The sequence below is a fragment of the Erpetoichthys calabaricus genome, chromosome 1 (assembly GCF_900747795.2).
Source record: "Erpetoichthys calabaricus chromosome 1, fErpCal1.3, whole genome shotgun sequence".
NCBI classification, from domain to species: Eukaryota; Metazoa; Chordata; class Cladistia; order Polypteriformes; family Polypteridae; genus Erpetoichthys; species Erpetoichthys calabaricus.
In genome coordinates this window covers 346,317,314-346,340,349 of record NC_041394.2, presented here as the reverse complement: position 1 = coordinate 346,340,349, position 23,036 = coordinate 346,317,314, and the positions used below count along the sequence as shown (strand labels likewise).

General features: G+C 39.2%; 2 protein-coding genes across 3 annotated transcripts in view; both read right to left on the bottom strand.

The window, feature by feature from the left end:
• The window catches only part of LOC114668771 (gastrula zinc finger protein XlCGF26.1-like), a 31,108-nt gene extending 8,429 nt beyond the window's left edge, over nt 1-22,679 (bottom strand). Inside the window, exons 1-2 of one of the 2 annotated variants that reach the window (XM_028824706.2) lie at nt 22,547-22,679; nt 7,133-7,590 (exon numbers count right to left, since the gene is read on the bottom strand). In XM_028824706.2, the coding sequence (XP_028680539.2) occupies nt 7,133-7,553 (421 nt within the window). In that variant the 5' untranslated portion in view covers nt 7,554-7,590; nt 22,547-22,679. Of the gene's footprint in view, nt 1-7,132; nt 7,591-21,153; nt 21,268-22,546 lie in introns of those variants that run through there. The other variant, XM_051926126.1, reaches the window with a different exon arrangement.
• Nucleotides 1-23,036, bottom strand: part of LOC114669265 (zinc finger protein 721-like) — a 235,882-nt gene that overhangs the window by 8,752 nt on the left and 204,094 nt on the right.

The window sequence follows — 23,036 nt, the reverse complement described above, 5'->3', positions numbered from 1 at the left end:
AACGACTTAGAACGTAAACAAGCTTTTCCCAGCTCATACCTTGATTGATTATCTGGGAGTGAAGTGGAGTTTTAGAGTAGAAATAATAGATTGTTATTTGCAACACAAGTATTTCATATGTGTTGCATTTCTACAGTAATCTGTGTAAACACATTGTTAAAACAGAAACGGTTTACAATATTCTAGTAGCAAATGACAAAATGTAGGCATAAACTATATAATGTATGAAGCCTGAAGTCCAAATATCAAAGAAACACTTTCGCAAAAGGTACAAAAAAAAAAAGCCACCGCCAAAAAAAGCCACCTTAGTGTGCGACTTTGACACGCGTTAGCTGTCACTGCTTCCGTGGCGCAACAGTATCAGTTGCAGACTGGGAATCCAAAGGTTGTGAGTTCGATCCTGCACAACTCCATTTTGAGAAGTGTTCTTATTTTCACTATTTTAGAATAAAAAGATACATTTGATTTCAGTCTGTAACAGCCAGTGTAATTTATGATATTTGTAAAAGTTAGCTTTATTTTTTTTTTAAATTCACTTTTCATTGTCTCAGTCGCGTTCAGGATACTTCCCTACCGCCCCCCACCTGACAATGCTGTTTTCACATAAAGACGCTCTATAGTTCTGCAGTGTATCACGATACATACGACCACGTGTTTTTTTCCCCCAATATTGCCAGTCCCCACGTGCTGCTGTATGCTGTTTCTTTTGTACTCCCGGACATGCAGAGGAAAGCCTAGTAAAGAGCAGTAACTTCAGCGCTATATGCAATCCTCAGACACTCCCCATGTGATACTGCTGTTTTCACATAAAGACGCGCTAAAGCTCTGCAGTGTACTGAAGTGTCTGCATGCACTTTTCGTGGCATTATACGTGTATTTTTTGAGCATGCCCATGTAGCTCAAACACAGGAACATATGTTGATGTAAAAGTATAACAAAACAGGTGCACTTTTATTCAAGACTATAACCGAAGAAAAAAGAAAGCAAGTTACAGTAGGCGGTTGATATGACAGCTTGTGTGGTGCAATGCTAAGAACTGCTGATTTCCATTCTGTGCTATATAACTGTTAACATTTGAATCTGATGATTGCATATAGCACGGTCTTATTCAGTGTGCGCAAGAACATGCAGGTGGCCAGTTGCTGCGTGCTACAACGCACATTTTAAATAAAGAAAAGAGACAAATATATGTGACGTTTTGAAGAAATCATTTTATGACGCGAATAGTACCAATCAGAAAACATCGTCGAAGTAATGCAATATTATTTGAAAACGAACAGCGTCAGATCGGGTGTGAAGTTATACTGGCGCTGTTTGAGTCAGATCAGAAGCTGAATAAGCAGAAAAAGCTCCTGTTCTGACTCTAAGTTAAAAAGCATGAATTAATCAACAGAAATAACCGCGACTGACATTTTAAAGATAACGATTTACAGTGCATACCAATTTATAAATTCAATGTCCGTTTGAGGGAAAAAAAAAACAAAACACTTTCTTCAAAGCTGGGAATCGAACTCACGTCTCTGTAGCACGACAGGGCTGTTGTGCCCCAAGTCAGCAAACCGTAGCGTCAAGCCACGGAAGCTGTTGCAGCATCCTTGAACTTTTTGTGAAAATGTTTATTTGATGTTTGGACTTCAAGCTTCACAGATTCTAAAGTTTATGCCTACATTTTGTAACATTTATTACTAAAATATGAAAAAGTTTCTGTTTTAACAATGTGTTTACACAGATTACTGTAGAAACGGAACACGCATGAAATGCATTTATTCCAAATAGCGATCTATTATTTTCATTCTAAAATTCCAGCAGTTCAGTCACTCCCAGATAATCAAACAAGCCATGAGCTGGGAAAACTTAGTGAACGTTCTGCGATGGTGGGGGATGGAATAGCCGGCTGCTCGCTGCTCCTCTTAATTGGCACATTTAGAAGACAAAAGAGAGGTGAGAACGGTTTTAAGGAGGGCCGGATCTACGAGTTTTTTCGTAGACTCTGGTAATTCTAGTGTTAAAGCAGGTATTAAACATGCACGGTAGTGAGGCGGTAGTGCTGCTCCCTTGCAGTAAGAGGTCCCCAGGTGTATGTTCAGTGTAAAGAACTTTATGGTAGGTGTGACGAGGCTCGAAAAAACTGGATGTATGAATGGGTATCGCAAAGGTTTAACTTAAATATTGTTTAAATGTTGGGTTTGTGATCTGGTGGTCGGAGACACGAACACTGAATTCAATGGATGTTCTTCTGAGCGGGCTTTCTTTATTGCACGCGTGCTGTCTGTCTGATGTACCAAAACCCCAGTTCCTATCCTTCCTTTTTCTTTCTCCACATAACCAAAAACCACACGATAAACGTCTTTGTGAAATTAAAACTAGTTATAAACTTAGCCCACGCAGTGTTCAGAACTTTAAAAATATCTTGGTTATACATGTTTAATTATGCCATCCATTCAGGGTTGCGCCCATCCCAGTAAGCATTGTGTGTGAGGCAGGAGCAAATCCTGAAAGAGTCACCAGCACATTGCAGGGTGAATACGAGCAAAACATACACTAGCAGGGTATCCTACATGACTTTGAAAGGAAACTGAAGCACACCGAGTAAACCCACCAGAAAAACATGCAAATTCAAGGCAGGGTAAACCCAAGACACCTTTGCTGCAAGGCAGCAGTGCTCCCACATGATTAATACATGCTTTAATGCATTTCATCATGAAAATGATATCAAGTATTTATCTTAGCATTCTAAATGTTCAGAGAGCAGGAATATCATGAAGTGAATGTATTCTGTGTGGCGATCGCTGCGGCGCCTCCTCAGTACAAGAGGAAGTCAGTTTAAGAAGCACGTACCAATTTAACATGGCTCGGGGAACACTTAATACAAAGCATTTAATGTGCTATATAACTTATGATGGGGTTTGAGAAAATCTAGTAAAATAAATTTTCATTTTACAATGAAGTTTAGTTTACGATGTTCTACTTTAATGACAAATTACGAGAATAAAGTCAACATGTCGACTTTAAGCTTGACATAAACGGTGAGAATAAAGCAGAAATGTCGAGAATAAAGTCAACATGTCGACTTTATTCTCGTCATAAACGTTGATATTAAAGTCAACATGTCGTCACACTATTACACAGTACCCAGGTACATTACACTGTATTGAAAACAAATAAAACAAGTATAACTTGGCTTGCAGTATTATCCAGTAGTATAGAAACAGTATTTACACATTTGAAAATAATGGTCCACATCCGACCTTTTAAAACCAAAGTATCTCCAGGTAACAGACTTGACTCCTTTTCTTTGGCAAAAGCTCTTCTGTATCATCATGTTCAACTTTATTGTCAGCTACAGCTTCAGTATCGGAATGTTCTCTGTCCATTTTCACAGCACAATACCTATACTACCTATTTAACGGTGTAGCAGTGAAAAGAGCGCCCGCGCAACACATCTGTGATTAGCGGTATAGCAGTGAAAAAGGTCCCCACTTAAACAGTTTCCCACTGTGCCACGTTCCGAATGTTGTTTAGGCAATTTAAACCGGTGTTGCGGTAAAAGAAAAATCTATATCATAACAAAAATAAAAAACTGATTTCGGTATGAACCGGTATACCGCCCAGCACTACTTGGTATCATCTGAAAACTTAACCAGCTTGTTATTCATATTCCTATCATTTATATGTATTAAAAATAGCAGCTGCCCCAGCAGTGATCCCTGCGGGACACCACTCTTAACATCAGCTAATTCTGATGAGGCTCCTTGCACCATCACCCTCTCCTTCCTGTGTCTGAGCCAATTCTGTATCCATCTAAAAACATCACCCTGAACTCCCACTTCTTTTAATTTGATGCCCAACCTCTCATGTGGCACCTTATCAAATGATTTCAGAAAGTGAATAATATAATCTGCTCCACTTTGATCGTATCCTGTTGTTACATCCTCACAGAATTTCAGCACGTTAGTAAAACATGTCAGCATGGACTCAAACGCGGGAGTTCTGTTAAGGAAAACTGTTCTCGCCTTGCTCAATCTTTTCCTTAACAGTTCCTTCCATTGATTTATCTGTGATGCATGTTACGCAGACTGGCCTATAATTGATTGGATCAAACCAGTCACCTTTTTTATATAATGGGATAATATTTTTCATTTTCCAGTCAATATAAATTTACACAGTGTGTGATGACTTCCTGAAAATATGTGTCAAAGGTTTATATATGTATTCACTAACACCCTTAAGCACTTGAGGATAAATATTATCTGGTCCTAGTGATTTGTCTGATTTCAGCCTATTTAATCTCAGCAGCACTTCTCTCTCTACAATTTCCAAATCTCTCAGTACCTCCTTAGTAGTCCCAGTGACCACTGGGAGGTTATCCACTTCCTCACATTTGAAAACTTCAGAAGAAAAAAAAAAAAGCAAGTTTAGAGCATTTCATATTTCACTGTATGTGTATTATAATCCCCCTTTACTGTTCCTGATCTGCTTCACCTTCTTGGCTGTTGTTTTACTAAAATACTGAAAAAACCTCTTGATCTATCTTTTGCTTTATCTGCAATATTAGTCTGTAACTTCCTTTTAGCTTCCCAGATACCTCTCTTAATGGTTGCCCTCTTGCCCTAAATGCCCTACTGTTAGCATTGGGATACTTAGACTTGTATGACTTATTCAGCTGTATTATTTGCTTTGCAGTTTCTATTTTATCTCCTTATTTACCCCCCCCCCCACACAGTTCTCATTCATTTCTTTGAATCCATCCTATATCATATGTAAAATGTTTCACTTCTTCCTAGTAAGGAATCCCAGTTACTCTGGACCGTTTGCTGCTATGCCACCAGTTAATTACTGACTTGCCCACTACTGCAAAAGCTTTCTCTTCAAACTGCCCTGCAGACATAAAAGGTTTGAACACAAGTACCTTTTCTAAATATTCAAATAGCTCTTGTGTAGAATAGAGAAAATATAAACACCACCTCTGCTTCTTAACAGTAACCAAAACAAAGTTATTTAATTCACTCTCACACAGAAGTACCACATACACAGAGTCTCTCACTTTACAAAGCAAGAATGATGTTAGTGTGTCACTTCAAGGTGTTGCTCCAATTGAATGCTTGAATATTTCATCAAGATACTTTTTAAAACTTGCCACTGGGACCCTAGAAGAACTGAAGAGCTGTGTAAAGCTGGGAAATAAAAAAACAAAACATTTTGTAAGGCCTGGGTGTCCATCAATCCATAGGAAACCAAACTGTCTACAAAAATAGAGGAAATTCAGAACTGGAGTGGGCATCCTGCAAAGATCACAGTGTGAAAGCAGAGGGGAAGAGCAAATGGCCTGCAAAAATCTCGGGGATATGATTAAGTCTTTGTGCATGTGTCCATGAGAGAAAAAAAAACAAAACATGAATGGTGTTTATGGAATGACAACACCAAGGAAATCGGTGCTATCTAACAAAAGCATCACTGTACATCTCAAAACTTGTAAAAGATCTCCTTGATGTTCCAGAACAGACAATGATCTGTAGACAAATGAGGAAAAAGTTGAACTCTTTTGTCAAAACAGGTGACACCATGTTTGGAAGTAAGAGAGAACTGAATATCGATACTAAAACCTCAAGGTGAAGGGAGCATCATGGTTTGGGCCTGGAGAGCATGATAAAAATATTATAATATAATAATTAATAAAACAATACACAATGGGTGGTCAGAAAATCGAGAGTTCACCTTATGAGAAGGATAGAGGAGTCATAGTGGACTCTAAGGTATCGACTTCCCAACAGTGTTCAGAAGCCATTAAGAAGGCTAACAGAATGTTAGGTTATATAGCGCCTTGATGTGTGGAGTACAAGTCACAGGAGGTTCTACTCAAGCTTTATAACACACTGGTGAGGCCTCATCTGGAGTTCCGTGTGCAGTTTTGATCTCCAGGCTACAAAAAGGACATAGCAGCACTAGAAAAAGTCCAGAGAAGAGCGACTAGGCTGATTCCAGGGCTACAGGGGATGAATTATGAGGAAAGATTCAAAGAGCTGAGCCTTTACAGTTTAAGCAAAAGAAGATTCAGAGGTGACATGATTGAAGTGTTTAAAATTATGAAGGGATTTAGTCCAGTGGATCGAGACTGTTATTTTAAAATGAGTTCATCAAGAACACGGGGACACAGTTGGAAACTTATTAAGGGTAAATTTCGCACAAACATTAGAAACTTTTTCTTTACACAAAGAACGATAGACAAGTGAAATAAACTACCAAGTAGTGTGGTAGACAGTAAGACTTTAGGGACTTTCAAAACTTGACTTGATGTTTTCTGGAAGAAATAAATGTATAGGACTGGCGAGCATTGTCGGGCTGAATGGCCTGTTGTCATCTAGAGTGTTCTAATGTTCTAATATTATCATTCAAAATAATGTAAGAAATCTGACAGAAAAATATCAGGATAGCAGACGCTTAACAAAAGCAAAGGGATGACACAGGACAATGAGCCCAAACACAGGAAGACATTAAAAAAATGAAAGGCTTATACATATGGAAATGGGTGTTCTGGAATGGCCGATAAGAGAACTGATCAAAAAAGATCTCTCAGGAATGAAGGAACTGAAAAGGTTTGTAAAGTAGGAATGGGCTAAAATTGAAGGCTAATTTACAGATACACAAAAGGTTTGTTGGAGGCCATTACTGCTAAAGAAGGGTCAACCAGTACGTAAAGAAAGGAGGGCCACGGAATGGACTGTGAATATTTAATGATGTGTTCAGGACTGACAAGAAGTTGTCCAATTGTCTGTCTGTTATTACTTTAGGACGACTGTGGTTGCCTGTAATTGCAGTATAGCTAAATATTGGACCGCATTGTTCAGAGTAATTCATGCAGATACGTATTCATGGAATTCCAAAGGGTTCACAACTTTTCTTGCAGCTGTACATTTGTATATCACTTTACCAAGGACCTGTTTAGGACTTCAGCGTAAAATCACTACAATGGAAGAATAGCAAATTGCTAAACCTTACATTAACACAGATGAAATCTGAAACTACATTTAAACACATAATAAAACACAGTATTTCTCATAAAAACCACAAGACCCAACATTTCAGGCCCATAAACCCCAATCCTAAAACTTGCACATTTTTATTTTACACTTACTTTTTACAGACTTCCTTGTAGGTGGTGGCTGATTTTCCAGAGTTCTAACAGATGTTGTTTCCGCAGCCCTCTTTGTATCAGACTCTAATGATTCAGACTTCACATTGACAGAAGGATCTGGAGATGAACATTGTCTGCTTTGAGAAGAGTCTAACCCTGTCACGACTCCATCTTGAAACCCATGATGAAGGTCATCTTCTTTTACACTCTTCAAATTTGTATGGTCATGCGTCTCAATACTGACAGACTTCTCTTCAGGTTCTTCTTTAATGCCCACTGACTGCAGTTCACTGTCTTCCTCCTTAATGCTCAGACTTTCCTGTTTAGTGTAGATGGACTTCCATTCACAGTCCTCCTCCTTAATATTTAACGCTACCTCCATATTTGTGTCAACATCACAGGTCTCCTGTTTCACATCCATCAAGATGTTATAGCGGACAGCAGCTTTTTCTTTTTCTCTGTAAAAAGAACAGGAATCAACTTCATTAAAAGCTCATCACTTATGTATAAAGACACTTGAATATCATTTTAGAACATGCTGTATGTTATGGTTTATGTAAAGTTAGACAGTTCATAGCAAGCTGACAGTAACTCATTGCTCTTTATTTCAAATTATCAGATGTGAAACAATCTTGCGAGTGGAGTGAAGGTCTAACAGGGTGAAACAAGAAGCTCTATCTACTGTGGGTAACCCTAAGAACAAACAAGTAACAACCAATTACTAACTTTCATGTATATTCTGTTCAAAGGGAATCTTGATAAGAGGAGAGGTCAGGTGGTATGTAGGGATGACCGTTATTTACTGATTTGGTACCAGTACTGCGGTCTGAAAGCTGGTATCGATACCAAAGTCAAAAACTTAGTACCGATCTAACAGCACCTCGTAAAGCAAAGTTAGATTTGTCAGTGCATCTTTAGCATATGGGGGAAGAAAAAAAGAAAACAGCAGCAGGACACACTTGAAAACTGCACATGTGAAGTACACACTACTGGAGCTGTGCGGCAGTAACACGGACTTCATATTGTTAATAACTTCTTTAATACTCATTAACAGGCCTTACCATTTGTACTTTATGATATTGCAGCATGAGTGGATAGTAGTAAGGAGAGGAAAAAAAAATCAATGTAATCTTCCTCCCAGTCAATGTATGAAAATGTATGCTGTTTAAATTGGATTAAGCAGTTTGCAGAAACAGTAGGATGTCATCCAAAAGTATTCAGAGCCTTTCTGCACAATTTACTGTGTTGCAGGTTTCATTTTAAATGGATACATTTGAGATTTTTGCCCATCAATGTACACAGAATGACAATATGAAATTAAATTTTCAGAAAAGTTTACAAATTATTTAAAAACTGAAATCCCTCATTTGTACAGTGTTAAGTATTCAAATATCTTGCTGTGGCACTTCAGATTGTGTTCAGGTGCATCCTGTTTGCTTTCATTCTTCCTGAGATGTTTTTAGAACTTGACTGGAGTCCAACTTTGGCAATTTGACTCAGTTGGACATTGTTTAGAAAGGCCCATATGTATCTGTGTAACTTCAAACTAAGCCAAGACATCCAAGAAACTCTGTAGACCTCTGCAGCCAAATTGTGGTTAGGCATAGATAAGGGGATAAAAATACAGTTCTAAAGCTGTGGGCATTTCCATGAAGACATTGGCCGTGATAATTGTGAAATGGAAGAAGTTTGGCACCACCAGTATTTCACCTAAAATGTGGAGTCCAGCCAAACAGAATAACTAGCGTTGGTCATGAAGGAGACCAAAGACCTAATCTTTGCTGTAACAGAGCTTTAGAAGTTATGAGAACTGGTTAGAAGAACAACCATCTTGGCAACACTCCATCAATCTGGAATTTATGATAGAGTAGCTAGATGGACGTCACTCTCGAGTAAATGGCATGTAACAGACCACTTAAAGTTTACCAACTGACATGTAAAGGACTGCGAGAGCCTAAGGAAAAAGATTATCTTGTCAAATGAGACAAAATTTGAACTCTTGGCAAAAATCAGGCACTGTTCTTCAGCTGCCTAATATCTCTTCAGTCAAGCATGGTGGTGGCAGCATCATGCTGTGGTGTGCCCCTCAGCAGCAGGGACAGAGAAAGTGGTCAAAACTGGGGAGAGGATGAATACAATCAAATACAGAGAGGACCTTGAGGAAAACCTGCTCCAAAGTACACACAGCCTCAAACTAGGCTGATGGCTTTCCTTTCAGTATTATAATGACTCAAAGTAAACCACCACGACAATGATGTGCTGGCTTTGTGGCAAACTTCTAAGAGTCCAAGAGTTGTCCAACCAAAGACCATACTTAAACCCCATAGAACAGCAGTTGAGAGACCTGAAAGATTTACAGATACTTCCTATACAATCCAATAGAGCTTAAGGTCAGGTTGTGGAGCATGCACTGCTACGGTGATGAAAGAGCTTAAGATCTAGTCTAAAATCAAACAGATATTATTATCTTTATGGAAACCTGACTGAAATTTGTCAATAAGCTCATTTATCCTTCATTTCAGTCTTTTAGCGATTATGGAGTATAGTATCTTGTAATCATTGTTAAAGAATGTTACAGGATGCCAATTATCCAAAAATAGAACATCTTAATTAGGCTAAGGAATTAAGGTGATGACGCCTTGTCTAAATGAATTAGGTCATTCAGTCATTTCAATACTTTCGAAAGTTACATTTAAAAAACATGAAATGGGTCTATAAACTTTTATAAAATTCTGATGTTACGCCATCATTCCCAGGGGATTTATTATCCTTTAATTTTGATGGCCTCTTTTATTTCATTCATGCTTACATTCTGGGACACAAATAATACATTTTATTTATATAGTGCCTTTCCCATGCTCAAGGCACTTATCCAGATTAGTATCTGAAGTATAAAGTTCTTTGTAAAAATTGGTTGTAAATTTTTCAGTTAATTTAGGATTCTCACAAAGGACACCATCAATTATGATCTTTTGAAGCATGTTGTTTTCAGCCCTTTTTTTTCCAAGACAGAAAAAAACATTTGCTATTCTTTTCTCCTTTTTCCAACCACTGTCTTCTTGATCTCACAAAAGCCCCCCTTTGCCTGATAAATTTTATCTAACTTGTTTTGCAGGACATTTAATTTAGTTTTGTCTTCAATGATGTTACTTTCATTGTTAGTTAATTTTGAAATACCTTGTGTTAGTTGAAGTACTAGAGATTTTGTTCTAAACTCTTTACCTTGCCAAAAGTGACAATTGGGCAACGGCTATTATATTTTAGACGCTCACAATATTTTGCCAATTCTCATCATTATTAGCCAATTTCCAGCACTTTATGGTATGCTTATAAATCATGTTCTTTAGATCTTCATGGTGTAACAGGCTGTTATTTAGCTTCCAATAACCGGTCACACACAAGCAATTAGGGGGCAGCTAAAGGACCCAACAAGCTTAGAGAAACCGCAAGACAGGGAACTAAGGCAGTGCATTAACGCTTCTGTCTTCATTTTGCTAGTAAAGACGAGGAACAAAAAGCTACAGCAACTTGAGTTCATTCCGAAATCACCATCCTGTCAACCGAGGTATTTTTGCATTACTCCCGACTCACCCGGATTACTTCACCTCCGGTCGCTCATGGATGATGTCACCTCTGTCAAAAAATCATCCACGTCACCCTTCCTTCTTCCTTCAGTTTTACTTCCGTTCCTAATCCCATAAATTGCTCCGTGTATGCACCATTCAATGTCAATCGTTTATTGGAAACCTGACCATTGTAGTGAACAACAAAGTTTTTCTCTTAAACCCACAGTATACGGGGACGGATTCCCCAACCTTTAATCTGTGCTTTCTGTGTTTTTTTCACACCACACATTCTTTTATTTTTTCCTTTGGTATCTAAGTTTAATTTAATAGTAATCATTTTGTGGTCTCTGGACATAGCTGGTAACAGAGGATGTGTGGCCAGTAGAGGTGGGCTGCAGGCGCTTGTAGCCAGTTCCACTACAAGGCTGCTGAAGGAAGTGGGCATCAGAGGAAGGCAATTAAGGAACTCAACATTGTTGCTGAAAGAAGCATTGACCGGGTGAGTCTGAAGTGAAATGAGATAATATGGGCTGCCAAACGACCACTTAGTAACCATTCAACACACACCCAGGTCTGATCAGCCTGTGGTGGGCCTGCTTTGGCTGAGGGTGTCTTGTGGTATAAGGCTGAAAGACCCTAGGAGGCCGGGGTGCACAATTGATATGTCGTATTGGTGGAAACATCACTCAGTGGTCATTATTAATGTCATGCCAACAAAGATGACATCACCAACCCTATTCAAGGGAAGTGCTGTGCTGAATTATTAGGAACTATAATGTCTAGTCCTTTTAAACAAACTGAAACAAGAATTGCATTTGGTAAGAAGTCAACTACAAAAATATGGGATTTCTGGTCGACTAGGTTGTACTTTTATTTTATACATCAGACTAAGGTGAAAGGCCAGGAGAATTTGGGAAAGCTTGGTTTTCTCTGAATTGTCCAACCTGCAGCTCCAAGTGCATAGGGTCTTTATGTTGAATGTACAAGTCAGAAAGGCATATTTATCATCTGTTAGATTACACACAGCAGCAGACTTTAGGAAGCAATGTTCCATATTTTTAACCCAAAAAACCTTTGAACAAATACAAAAAAATGACTTAGTGAGTGAGTTATGTTCAGCAATTGAGAAACTTCACTGACAATTTGGCAAAAATCATTTTCAAGTCCAAACATTTCCCATTTTATTTGCCACAACACAGACCTGAGAAGAATTTTTGATGACCCCTCATTTAAAATGTGATACCTTACACGACTTCATTACCAGAAAGTGAAATTAATGGCAGTACTCTCATACTTTGTACACCATTACTGTCGGCTCTGATCACCTACGTTATCTAGCAAATATTTTTCACACAGCTTAATGCCCCCAACAAGACCCCACTCACGGTGCCGCTATGCCCAATGTTAGTATGGAAGCAAAGTAAAGGTGACAAATTCGGCCACCATAAATGAATTGTTCAGTAGACAACCTCTCCCTGACATATCCGGATAAAAAAAAGACACATATGTCAGGATGCTATTCATAGACTTTAGCTCCGCCTTCAAAACAATCATCCTTCAAAAGCTGGTTGTAACACTGAGCAGGTTGGGCCTGAACACCACCTTCTGCAATTGGATCCTGGACTTCTTGACAGAGAGGCCCCAGTCAGTTTGGATGGGCTGCAACACTTCCAGCATCATCACACTGAGTACTGGAGCACTGAAGGGCTGCGTGCTTAGTCCACTGCACTTCAACCCGCTGACTGCACAGCCACGCACAACTCCAATCACATCATCAAGTTTGCAGATGATACGACAGTGCCGGGACTGATAAGCAGGGATGAAGAAACAGCATATAGAGATGAGGTGAAACGGCTGTCCACATAGTGTGAAGACAACAATCTAACTCTCAATGTCCACAAGACAAAACAGATCCTTTTGGACTTTAGAAAATCACATCCTGCCCACATCCCACTCCGCATCAACGGTTTAGATGTGGAGACTGCTAGGAGTACCAAGTTCCTCGGTGTGCACATAAACTGAGGAACTTACGTGGATGCATAACACCTCATCAATAATCAAGAAAGCCCAGCAGAGACTACACTTCCTGAGGCGGCTGAAGCGAGCAAGTCTTCCCCCTTCCATTCTCACTATGCTCTACAGAGGCACCATTGAGTGATCTGATCAGCTGCATCACTGTCTGGTATGGCAACTGTAAGAGCCATTTTCCTAGTTATATAAGATCCATAAATAGTTTACTAGATGAAAAAGCATAATATATGGGAGGTTCCTATAATCCCCATAAATTGAGTGAAATTGGTATATTCTAGCTATTTCTATCTGCTCTGACTAAATAATATTCTCAGTTAGTGATGAGCCTTGCCATGTGTAAGGTGTAGAAGGCATATGGTTTTAAACCGTGCCTGTGCACTTGTCTACGGGCCTTTTGAGTGTGTAAAGCAACTCGTAAAACAGAACTTAAGTGTTGAGCCGTACGTCTAAAGCGTACAGAAGAAGAAACTAAGAATCTAAGTAAAGAAGAAATAAAGAACTTTAAAGTACAGAAATAGCTTTTCTTGAGAAATTTTAGCCAAGTCTAGAGAAGATACATTTTTCCCTTTTTTTGCCTTTAATTCTATGTGTGTAACTACTTTTTTTCTTTATTCTTGTGTGAGTTATTTGCTTTTAACTTTCACTAAATATTTTTAAAATGAACTTTTGGACTAAGATTTCTTTAGGCACGCGTTTTACCCGTGCTTGATCTCGCCTTATACTTCAGCGACTACAGCAACTGCAATATATCCGACCACAAGCGCCTGTAAAGGATAGTGAAGACAGCAGAGAACATTATTGGTGTGCATCTCCCTTCACTACAGAACATTTTTTTTTACAAACGCAGTCTCCGCAAGGCCTGCGGCATCGTGCAGGATCCCTTACACACCTCACATGGACTTTTCACACTTCTGCAATCCAAGAGAAGATACTGCAGCATCAGAGCCAGATCTGCCAGGCTGCAGGATAGTTTTTACCCCCAAGCTGTCAGACTCCTTAACACCATGCTGCCCCCTGGGATCTTCCACAAGGCCTCAACCACCTCTAAAAACAGAACTTTTATACATGCAAGCCACTGTCCTGTAAAGACGGGTGTGCATGTAGAAAAGAACTGAAAATCTCATACTGACCTTTAAGGATTTTGTACACTGCACTTTGATATTCTTTGATATCCTTCTGCTGTGAAACGTTCTGCCTGTCATTGTTTACACGTCTTAAACTGCTATTATCATACACTGATAATTTCTGTATTATCTATATCTTTTATTATATTACATATTTATTGACTATATTTATGTATCTAGATTGCATAATACCATACATTGCATCAATCTTGTCTTTGTACAATATCTTGTCTTGTTTGTGTTTTAATTTAAATTTTAAAATTTAATTTTAATTACACTTTTAATTTAAATTTTTTATTTGCACTTCATGTTGTTACACTGTGGACCCCGAGCTTCGCAATTTCATCTATCTGTATACTTGTATATGGTTGAGATGACAAAGTTCTGGGGGCAGGGGGGGAGATGCAAAACTGGACTACACTGTTTTGAGAAGGTTGATCAAGCACATGGAAAAAGAAACAGAAAGAAACAAAGAGAAACAGAAAAACAGAAAAATAAACAGAAAAGGAAAAACAGAAAAGGAAACAAAAAAAAAGCAGAAACAAAAAGAAACAAACAGAAAAAACAGAAACAGCCTGCTTATCAGGACAAAACCCAAGCCTTGATCAAACTGTGGTCAGGCCTAGACCAGAGCAAGAAGGTCAAACCATTTCTAAAGCTTTGAGTGCTCCCAGGAACACAGTGCGCCTCTGATATTGTGAAATGGATAGTTTGGAACCACCAGGAGTTTAAGAGTTGGCCATGTGGCAAAATTGAGCAAGTGGGCAAGAAGGTCCTTGGTCAGGGAGGTGACCAAGAATCCAGTGGTTACTCTACTAGATCACTTCTGAAATGGGAGAACTTGTCAGAAGGTTGGCCACCTCATCAGAAGGTGTTTATGGCAGAGTAGCTAGATGGAAGTTGTTTTGAATAAAAGTCTTTTGAAGGACTTGGAGGGCATAAGGAGAAAGACTATTTGGTCTGCTGAAATAAAAGAAGGGTTTGGATGGAACTTCAAGCACTATATCTGGTTGAGACCGGGCACTGCTGATCACTTGCCTGATCTCATTGCTAGGCTGAATCCTAGTGGTAGTGGCAGCAGCACACTATAGGGACAGGGCGACTGGTTAGAATTGAGGGAAAGAGGAATGCATTCAAATACAGATAAATCCTTGAAAGAAAACCTGTTCCAGAATGCATGCCACCTGAGACTGGTGTGACGGTTCAATGACCTGAAGCATACAGCAAGACCATAAGTCTCTGATCATCCTTGAGTGCGGCAGCCAAAGCCCAGACTTAGACATGCATTGAGATGGCAACCTACAGAGACCAACCTAATGGAGCTTGAGAGGATCTGCCAGGAAGAATGGGATCAACTTCCCAAATCCAAGTGTGCAAAGCTTGTAGAATTGAATTAAGGGTATGAAAACTTCTATGAAGGAAAGATTTCAGGTTTTTTGGACTTTTAGTAACTCTGTAAACCTGTCTAAACAAACTTGTTTTCAACTTTGTCATTATGAATGTGGACTGATGGGTAAAAAATGACAAAAAATTACATCTGCAGGACACAGTTGTGCAGATAGCGTAGTGGTCTCCATACATTCAGAATGCACTGTATAGTAGAATAGCAAAATTATATAAAAGTTAAAGAGAGGCCACAGTCATTGCCGTGAACTGGTTTTAATGGTTTGTCTGTCCATCCATTAAACATCCTTGTAGAGTCTTTGGAAATCGAGTGATGGTCACTTAGTCCATGCGCCTGCTGCAAGAGCCAAACCTTTTACATGAATGTTAATGGTAAATCTCAATATATTTTTACTAAATTTGAACAGAAAGTGGAAGAGAACATAATGAAAGATTGTTTTATTCATGTAAGCTAAAACGTTAATGAAATGTCCATAATGCTCTGTTATATTCCTGTATTTACACAACAGAGGACTGCAGTCAGACAGTTAGACAGACACACCAATTGTTAGAGAGGCACAGAACATTTTGACCGTTATGTTATTACGTTAGAAGTGTACAGTGTGTGCAATCACATATTGAAACTTTAAGAAATGTAACCAAAAATCAAAAATGAAATATTGTAGACAAAACGATTTGTGTGTGTGTGTGTGTATCTGTGTGTGTTAAAAACTTTATTTTTTTGTGTCAACTGTTTGCTTGGAGTTTCACTAAAGCCTTTAAAAAGAAGACACTCGGACCATTGAGTAATTTTATATTTGAGTCATACTAACTGCTAGAGCCTTTCTCGTACCTACATTTTGAATTATTTGGAAACTCTCAAACACATACAGCTATGCCCATGGTTGCTTAGAATAAAGAAAGTTTCTGAAGTGTGTGTGAAATCCACCATTGACAAGTCTCCAGCAGTCTCTCCAGTAGTCTGGATGAAGAATTTCCTGTACAATAATGGCTGGCATCTGCTGTTCTCATTCCAAAGCAGGAAACATGCGCCCACTGCCAGATGGAGTGACCCCCAGATGATGATGCTTCTGTCCATCCTTTAGTCGAGGTTTAGGCCGCCGAGGTCGCTCCACTCCTGGCAGCCTGCGTGACCCTGATGCGAAAGGGTGAGTATGGGGGCATGTCCTTTGCTATCTGCACAACTGCAAGTAGTGAAGTGACTGCATGGTAAGAACTAAGCGATGCTAACATTTTCTGAAGAAGGATTTTTTTTCTGAAACACTTTTTACAAGTTATACTGCAGTCTTTTGCCAAAAATCAACATAAAACCTTTTAACACTAGAATTACCACAGCCTACGAAAAAACTTGTAGATCCGTCCCACCTTAAATCGCTTCACACTTCTCCATCAACGTCTTTTGTCCTGTAAATGTGTCGATAAGCAGCAAACAGCAATCAGCCTGCTATCACATCCCCCACTGGTGCACAGTTTTCTCAGCTCAACTCTGTTTACCTGCTTGTCAGTAGCTTGAGTTGTATAGAGTGAGAAGTCAAGCAAAATGACTCCTTTTATAAATACTATATCGTTATTTGGAACACATGCATTTCATGTGTGTTTCGTGTCTACAAAGATCTATGTAAACACATAGTTAAAACAGAAGCGTTTTTCATGTTTTAGTAATAATTGACAAAATGTAGACATGAAGTATATAATTTGTGAAGCCTGAATTCCAAATATCAAAGAAACACTTTTACAACAGGTACAAATATAACAGAATAAATGAGCTTTTATTCAAAAATATAACTGCAAAAAAAAAAACAACCCGCGTTTACCTGCGACATTGACAAACGATTTGAACGACAGATTCGGTGGCGTAACAGTATCGGCTGCTGACTTGTAATCAAAACTTCCCGGGTTCGATCCTGGGCAAGTCCATTTTGAGAACTGAGCTGCTCGTGTTCTTACTATTTTAGAATAAAAACATACATTTGATTCCAGTCTGTAACAGCCGGTGTGATTTATGATACTTGTAAAGGTTAGCTTTGTTTTTTTCTATTCTGTTATTCTCTCAGCCGAGTTCACGTTCCCAACTCACCCACCCCCCGCATTTGACGCTGCTGTTTTCACATAGACGCGCTATAACAGAGGTATACACAACTCATGCCGACGATTCTACATCGGATCAAGAATGCACTTTTGTCATCGCTGCACTATGTATATGTACATGGGAAGCTCTGCACTCGTGACTTTACGCTGTAGATCTGGCTCTTACATACAAAGGACGGTGCATGTGCCCAAAACATTAACATTTATATGTTACTTACATAAAAGCCAGATCCGATGTAGAACCGTCATCATGTATGTAAATAACTCAAGGTAAATAACATTCGATTTATCTATTTACAATTATTTATTTACTTACTTCCTACAGCATAAAGTCTCGAGTGCAGAGCTTCCCAAGTACATATACAAAGTACAGCGATGGCAAAAGTACATTCTTGATCCGATGTAGAACCCTCGTCATGTAAGTACATAACTCAAGGTAAATAACATTAGCTCTGGCTTTTATGGAAGTAACATATAAATGTTAATGTTTTGGGCACATGCACCGTCCTTTGTATGTAAGAGCCAGATCTACAGCATAAAGTCACAAGTGAACTGCAAAGCTTCCTCTGTTTGATCGTCAAAGGCACGCTCACAAATTACACTTGTAATGTCACGAAAAATACCTGCTGACACTTTAGTACGTGAGCAATGGTACGAGAATGCAGTTAGACTTTTTTTGGGCACTTACACCACGCTAGTGTTTAGATCTGGAAGGTGTAGCGTTGGTGAAATAAATAACATGCGAGCTATAGCACGTCTTTATGTGATCCAAATAAATAACACTTGAGCTATAGCGAGCTATAGCGCGTCTTTATGTGATCCAAATAAAAACATTTGAGCTATTGCGAGCTGTAGCGCGACTTTATGTGATCCAAATAAAAACATTTGAGCTATAGTGAGCTGTAGCGTGACTTTATGTGATCCAAATAAAAACATATGAGCTATAGCGCGTCTTTATGTGATCCAAATAAAAATACTTGAGCTATAGCGAGCTACAGCGCGTCTTTATGTGATCCAAATAAATAGCAATTGAGCTATAGCGTGTCTTTACTGTATGTGATCCAAATAAATAACATTTGAGCTATAGTGAGCTATAGCGTGACTTTATGTGATCCAAATAAAAACATTTGAGCTATAGCGAGCTATAGGGCGTCTTTATGTGATCCAAATAAAAACACTTGAGCTATAGTGCGTCTTTATGTGATCCAAATAAATAACATGTAAGCTATAGCGAGCTATAGCACGTCTTTATGTGAAAACAGCAGTGTCAGATGGGGAGGGGGGGTAGGGTAGAATCGTGAATGCGACAGAGAATGAAACTGAATAAAAAAAAACAAAAAAAAAACAAAGCTAACCTTTACAAGTATCACACATTTACAGCGGCTGTTAGACTGACTGAGTGCATTTGTTCTCTTATATTTGTACCTGTTGTGAAAGTATTTCTTTGATATTTGGACTTTATGCTTCACACATTATAAACTTCATGTCTACATTTTGTCAATTATTACTAAAACATGAAAAACGTTTCTGTTTTAACGATGTGTTTACATAGATCATTGTAGACACGGAACACACACGAAATGCATGTGTTCCAAATAACGATATAATATTTATAAAAGGTGTCATTTTGCTTGACTTCTCACTCTATACAACTCCAAGTGACTGACACGCAGGTAAACAGATTTGAGCTGAGAACTGTGCGGCAGTGGGGGATGTGATAGTAGACTACTTGCTGCTTATCAAACATTTACAGTACAAAAGAGGCTGATGGAGAAGTGTAAAGCGATTTAAGGTGGGACGGATCTACGAGTTTTTTCGTAGGCTCTGCTAATTCTAGTGTTAAAGGCCGCAACGCACACAGTTAATTCCGAGTGCGTCCGCCTAACGTAGTTGAAGAGTTTGTAAAAAACAATGCCACCTGAATGACTGAGTGTGACATGACGCTGGCTTTCACCTCAGCCAATAATTTAAAATAATAAAAAAAAAAATCGGGAGTGGTCGCCCCTCGACTTTCTCGTATACTCAAATATGGGGATGGATATTTGAGGAGTAAACCACAAGACAATGATTATATTTTTCTATTATGTACATTAAAGAACCATCAACAACAAATCAACTTAATAATATATTGAACAATTATTATAAAAGTAAAGTTGATCAAATTGGACTCTGCAGCTGCATTAATAAAAGGTAAAGTTACCACTTCCAGTTAACAGAACTAGCCTAAAAGTTGAAAGAAATCCAACATTTTGTACCCAATACTTGAATGCATAATTTCGTTGACCTAAGTGAAAGTACACAAGTTATCGTGTTTACATACACGCACACACACAGACAGACACACGGACATAATTCCAAAAATGGTATTTTCGGACTCAGGGAGGTCTGAAACGTCGAGATTAATGAAAATCTTGAAATAGAATTTTTTTGGACGATTCCAATACATTACCTGTACTTCATATATGAGAAAGTGAGAAGGCTAGAAATGCAGTTACATTACTAAAAATGTCCGAAATTGCACACACAGGATTTAGCATTAGCAAAGAGGAAACTAATGTTAGCTTGTCCAGATCTGAGGGGGAGGAGGCTAACGTTGTGGTAATAAGGAGAAAAAAAACACAGAGGCAAGAGGCTAACGTTACCAATGATGATGATGATGGAGCCCTACCCTATCTGATGATTGGCAGCAGAAACCTTACAGTATTTCTGTAGACTCTGAATTATGGGTACACTCTTAAAAACCCTGGTTCTTTAATAGCAGTTTATGGTTCTTGCTAAATGTATTGTGTGTATTTCTCTCTCTTTTTTTGGCTAAGGCTTCAAGAAAATTCTTCAAAAGCCAACGGTGACCATTTGAAATGAAGTAAAGAATTTTTCCTGTGGTTTGCCTCTCTTTCTAAATATTATGTACGTTGGAAACAACAACAAAACTGTGGTTCACAAATCATTAACAATTAACACTTGATTGCACAGATTCCAATAGCAACTCACTTTTATGGACCTTCATTTGGAATTTGGAAGAATACATACGGGTCACAGGTGTCTGCGACTCCTTGTTACAGTATATTTCATTTGATTTGTCTCCGTGTGTGTGTGTGTGTGTGTGTGTTTGTGTAAGAGATGCTGATGCCCAGGGCCACCGGAGAATCTTAAATTGTCTGACTTGGAGCAGCAGTCATGATGTTTCAATGGCACAATCTGCAGGTCAGTAGGTGACAACAAATAAAAAAAAATTAAAGTGATTCCGGTCTTCTGGACTGGAGGGTTGTGGGGCTTTGGGCGGTTATTTTGACAGAGGTGGTATCAACATCCTAAAATTCAGTTCCGCTACAGTTGAGTAATATTGCCTAACGCAAATTGCAGTAGCACACACACTATAAACAAGTGTGATCATACAGTATGATCGGTGTAGGCTCTCCTAAAAGGACAGAATCAGTATCTCTTGTATGTTTACCTTAAAGATAAAACAATACGTTTATTGTATTTTGTGTTTGGCTGGATGACGCACGTAGCAGGAGGTCTTGGTCTGGGGGGCGATGATGGTGTGAATTCATAAAAACACCCGGCCCTGTGTGTCGGAGCTTTGAAATACAACCGAGTCTCGATAACGTGAAGTGAACCTGAGGAAAAGATACCAATGAACAACAACGACACTCCGGCCACAGGGAGACTCGCGCGAGCAAAGCACGCTGGTGGTCTGAATGACGTGAACGCGCAGTCCACCTCCGATTCAGGTCGCGCGCAGTAACCGAGTGGAGCGAACGAAATTTAACGTCTTCACAAAATGTAGCCCCCGAACCGCAAGTACATACCCTTTCTCTCTGTCGCTCGGTGATGCGATTCTAAACTCGTTCGACTCCTGCTTGAGATGGTTCTAGCTGCAGACGACACTCTTGTCCAGCTTCGTACCACTTCTTTCTTCCTAGAAACAGTTTAACATCTGTGGCAGAGCGAAGGGCGCTCAGCAGGCTCCTATCAATTATGGATAATCCACTGCATCCACTTAATAGTATCATCTCCAGACAGAAGAGCAGCTTCAGCGACAGACTGCTGTCACTGTCCTGCTCCACTGACAGATTGAGGAGATCGTTCCTCCCCCAAACTATGCGACTCTTTAATTCCATCTGGGGGGGGGTAAACGTTAACATTTAACATTATACATAGTTATTGTCTGTTTTTCACCTGCATTATTATCATTCTTTAATTTAATATTATTTATTGTATCAGTATGCTGCTGCTTAAGACTGTGAATTTCCCATTGGGATTAATAAAGTATCTATCTATCTATCTATCACGGTATTGCGGATGACCGGAGATTTCTAGCCGTCGCTTTTTATGACGTCACGAAACACGTCACCATAAGACTTTCTCGTAACAGTTGAATAGGAGATTAATAAAAGGTAAAGTACAACCTCCAGTTAACGAAAATAGCACAAAAGTTAATAGAAAACAACGTTTTGTACCTAATATATGTACGCAAAATTTCGTTGACCTAACTGAAAGTGTGCCCAAGTTATCGTGTTTACATACACGCACACACAGACAGATACACAGACATAATTCTACAAATGGCGTTTTCGGACTGGGGAGGTCTAAAACGTGGAGATCCAATAAAATAACGAAATGGACTTTTTGTAGGATTCCCATACTTTCCCCATACGTCGTATACGAGAAATTCATCAAAATCACAACATCGAATCTTCGGACGATTACAATACTGTCCCTATACATCGTATACGAGAAATTAATAAAAATAACTCGGTTAACGAGAAATTCTATTGTTTTGCTCGAACTGTATTTGGAGTGACGCGATCCCCTTTGAACGTGTTTAGGTTGCACTTATATGCATAGTAAATGTATTGTGTTAGCCACTTATGGATGCATCAGGACACAATTGGCCGAGTAGATTACAGTATGCAGAATTTCGAGGCAGCTCTTCGAGTATGTTCAATTTCTTTTCGTGGGTATTAAATAGAAAACCAACAGTCAATTCGTTGGGGGGCATACTCAGCGGTACAACATCAGAAAGAAACCCCGTGCTCCGGTTCACTTTCTATTTAAGAAACCGCCACCAAGCCGCGGATGTGCAGCCATCAGCCTGACACTTACGTTGAAGGAATGAGCAGCGTGCGGACTTTCAAACAAAAGCTGGAATGTCGTCTTCACAAGTTACCGAACTCGTATATGGCGCAACTACGTACCTTGCTCGTCCCGTGTCTTCCACCTGAATGACCAGTCAATAGTGACAGTCCGCTCGATACTGAGATGTCGACACTATGTCGAGTTTTCGAAGCGCCGCTTCAAGGCATGTTGAAAATACGCCCGTCGCGTGATTTTGAGGCGCACACGCGTAATGACGTCATTGATACCCACGCATCAACGAACTTCTTTGGCTCTTGTCGAGAAGGGTATTTCTGCAGACCGGAGACATTATGGGCAGATCTGAAGGCGGGATAACTGTAAATGGAAGTGGATAGTATTGGCTAATTCAGAATTTCAACGAATGAGATTGTTGTTAAAGTGTGACAATCAAAAACTCACTCAACGTTTGAAGTTGTCTATCAAGTGTAACTTCCACCAATCTTTTCACAGTTAGTGATCCCTACCGCTTTGAGGTTCCGCCTCATAGAGTTTCTTTTGAAATAGCAGCAGCGAAGAAACTCTATTAGACCAAAGAAGAAGCGACGAAAC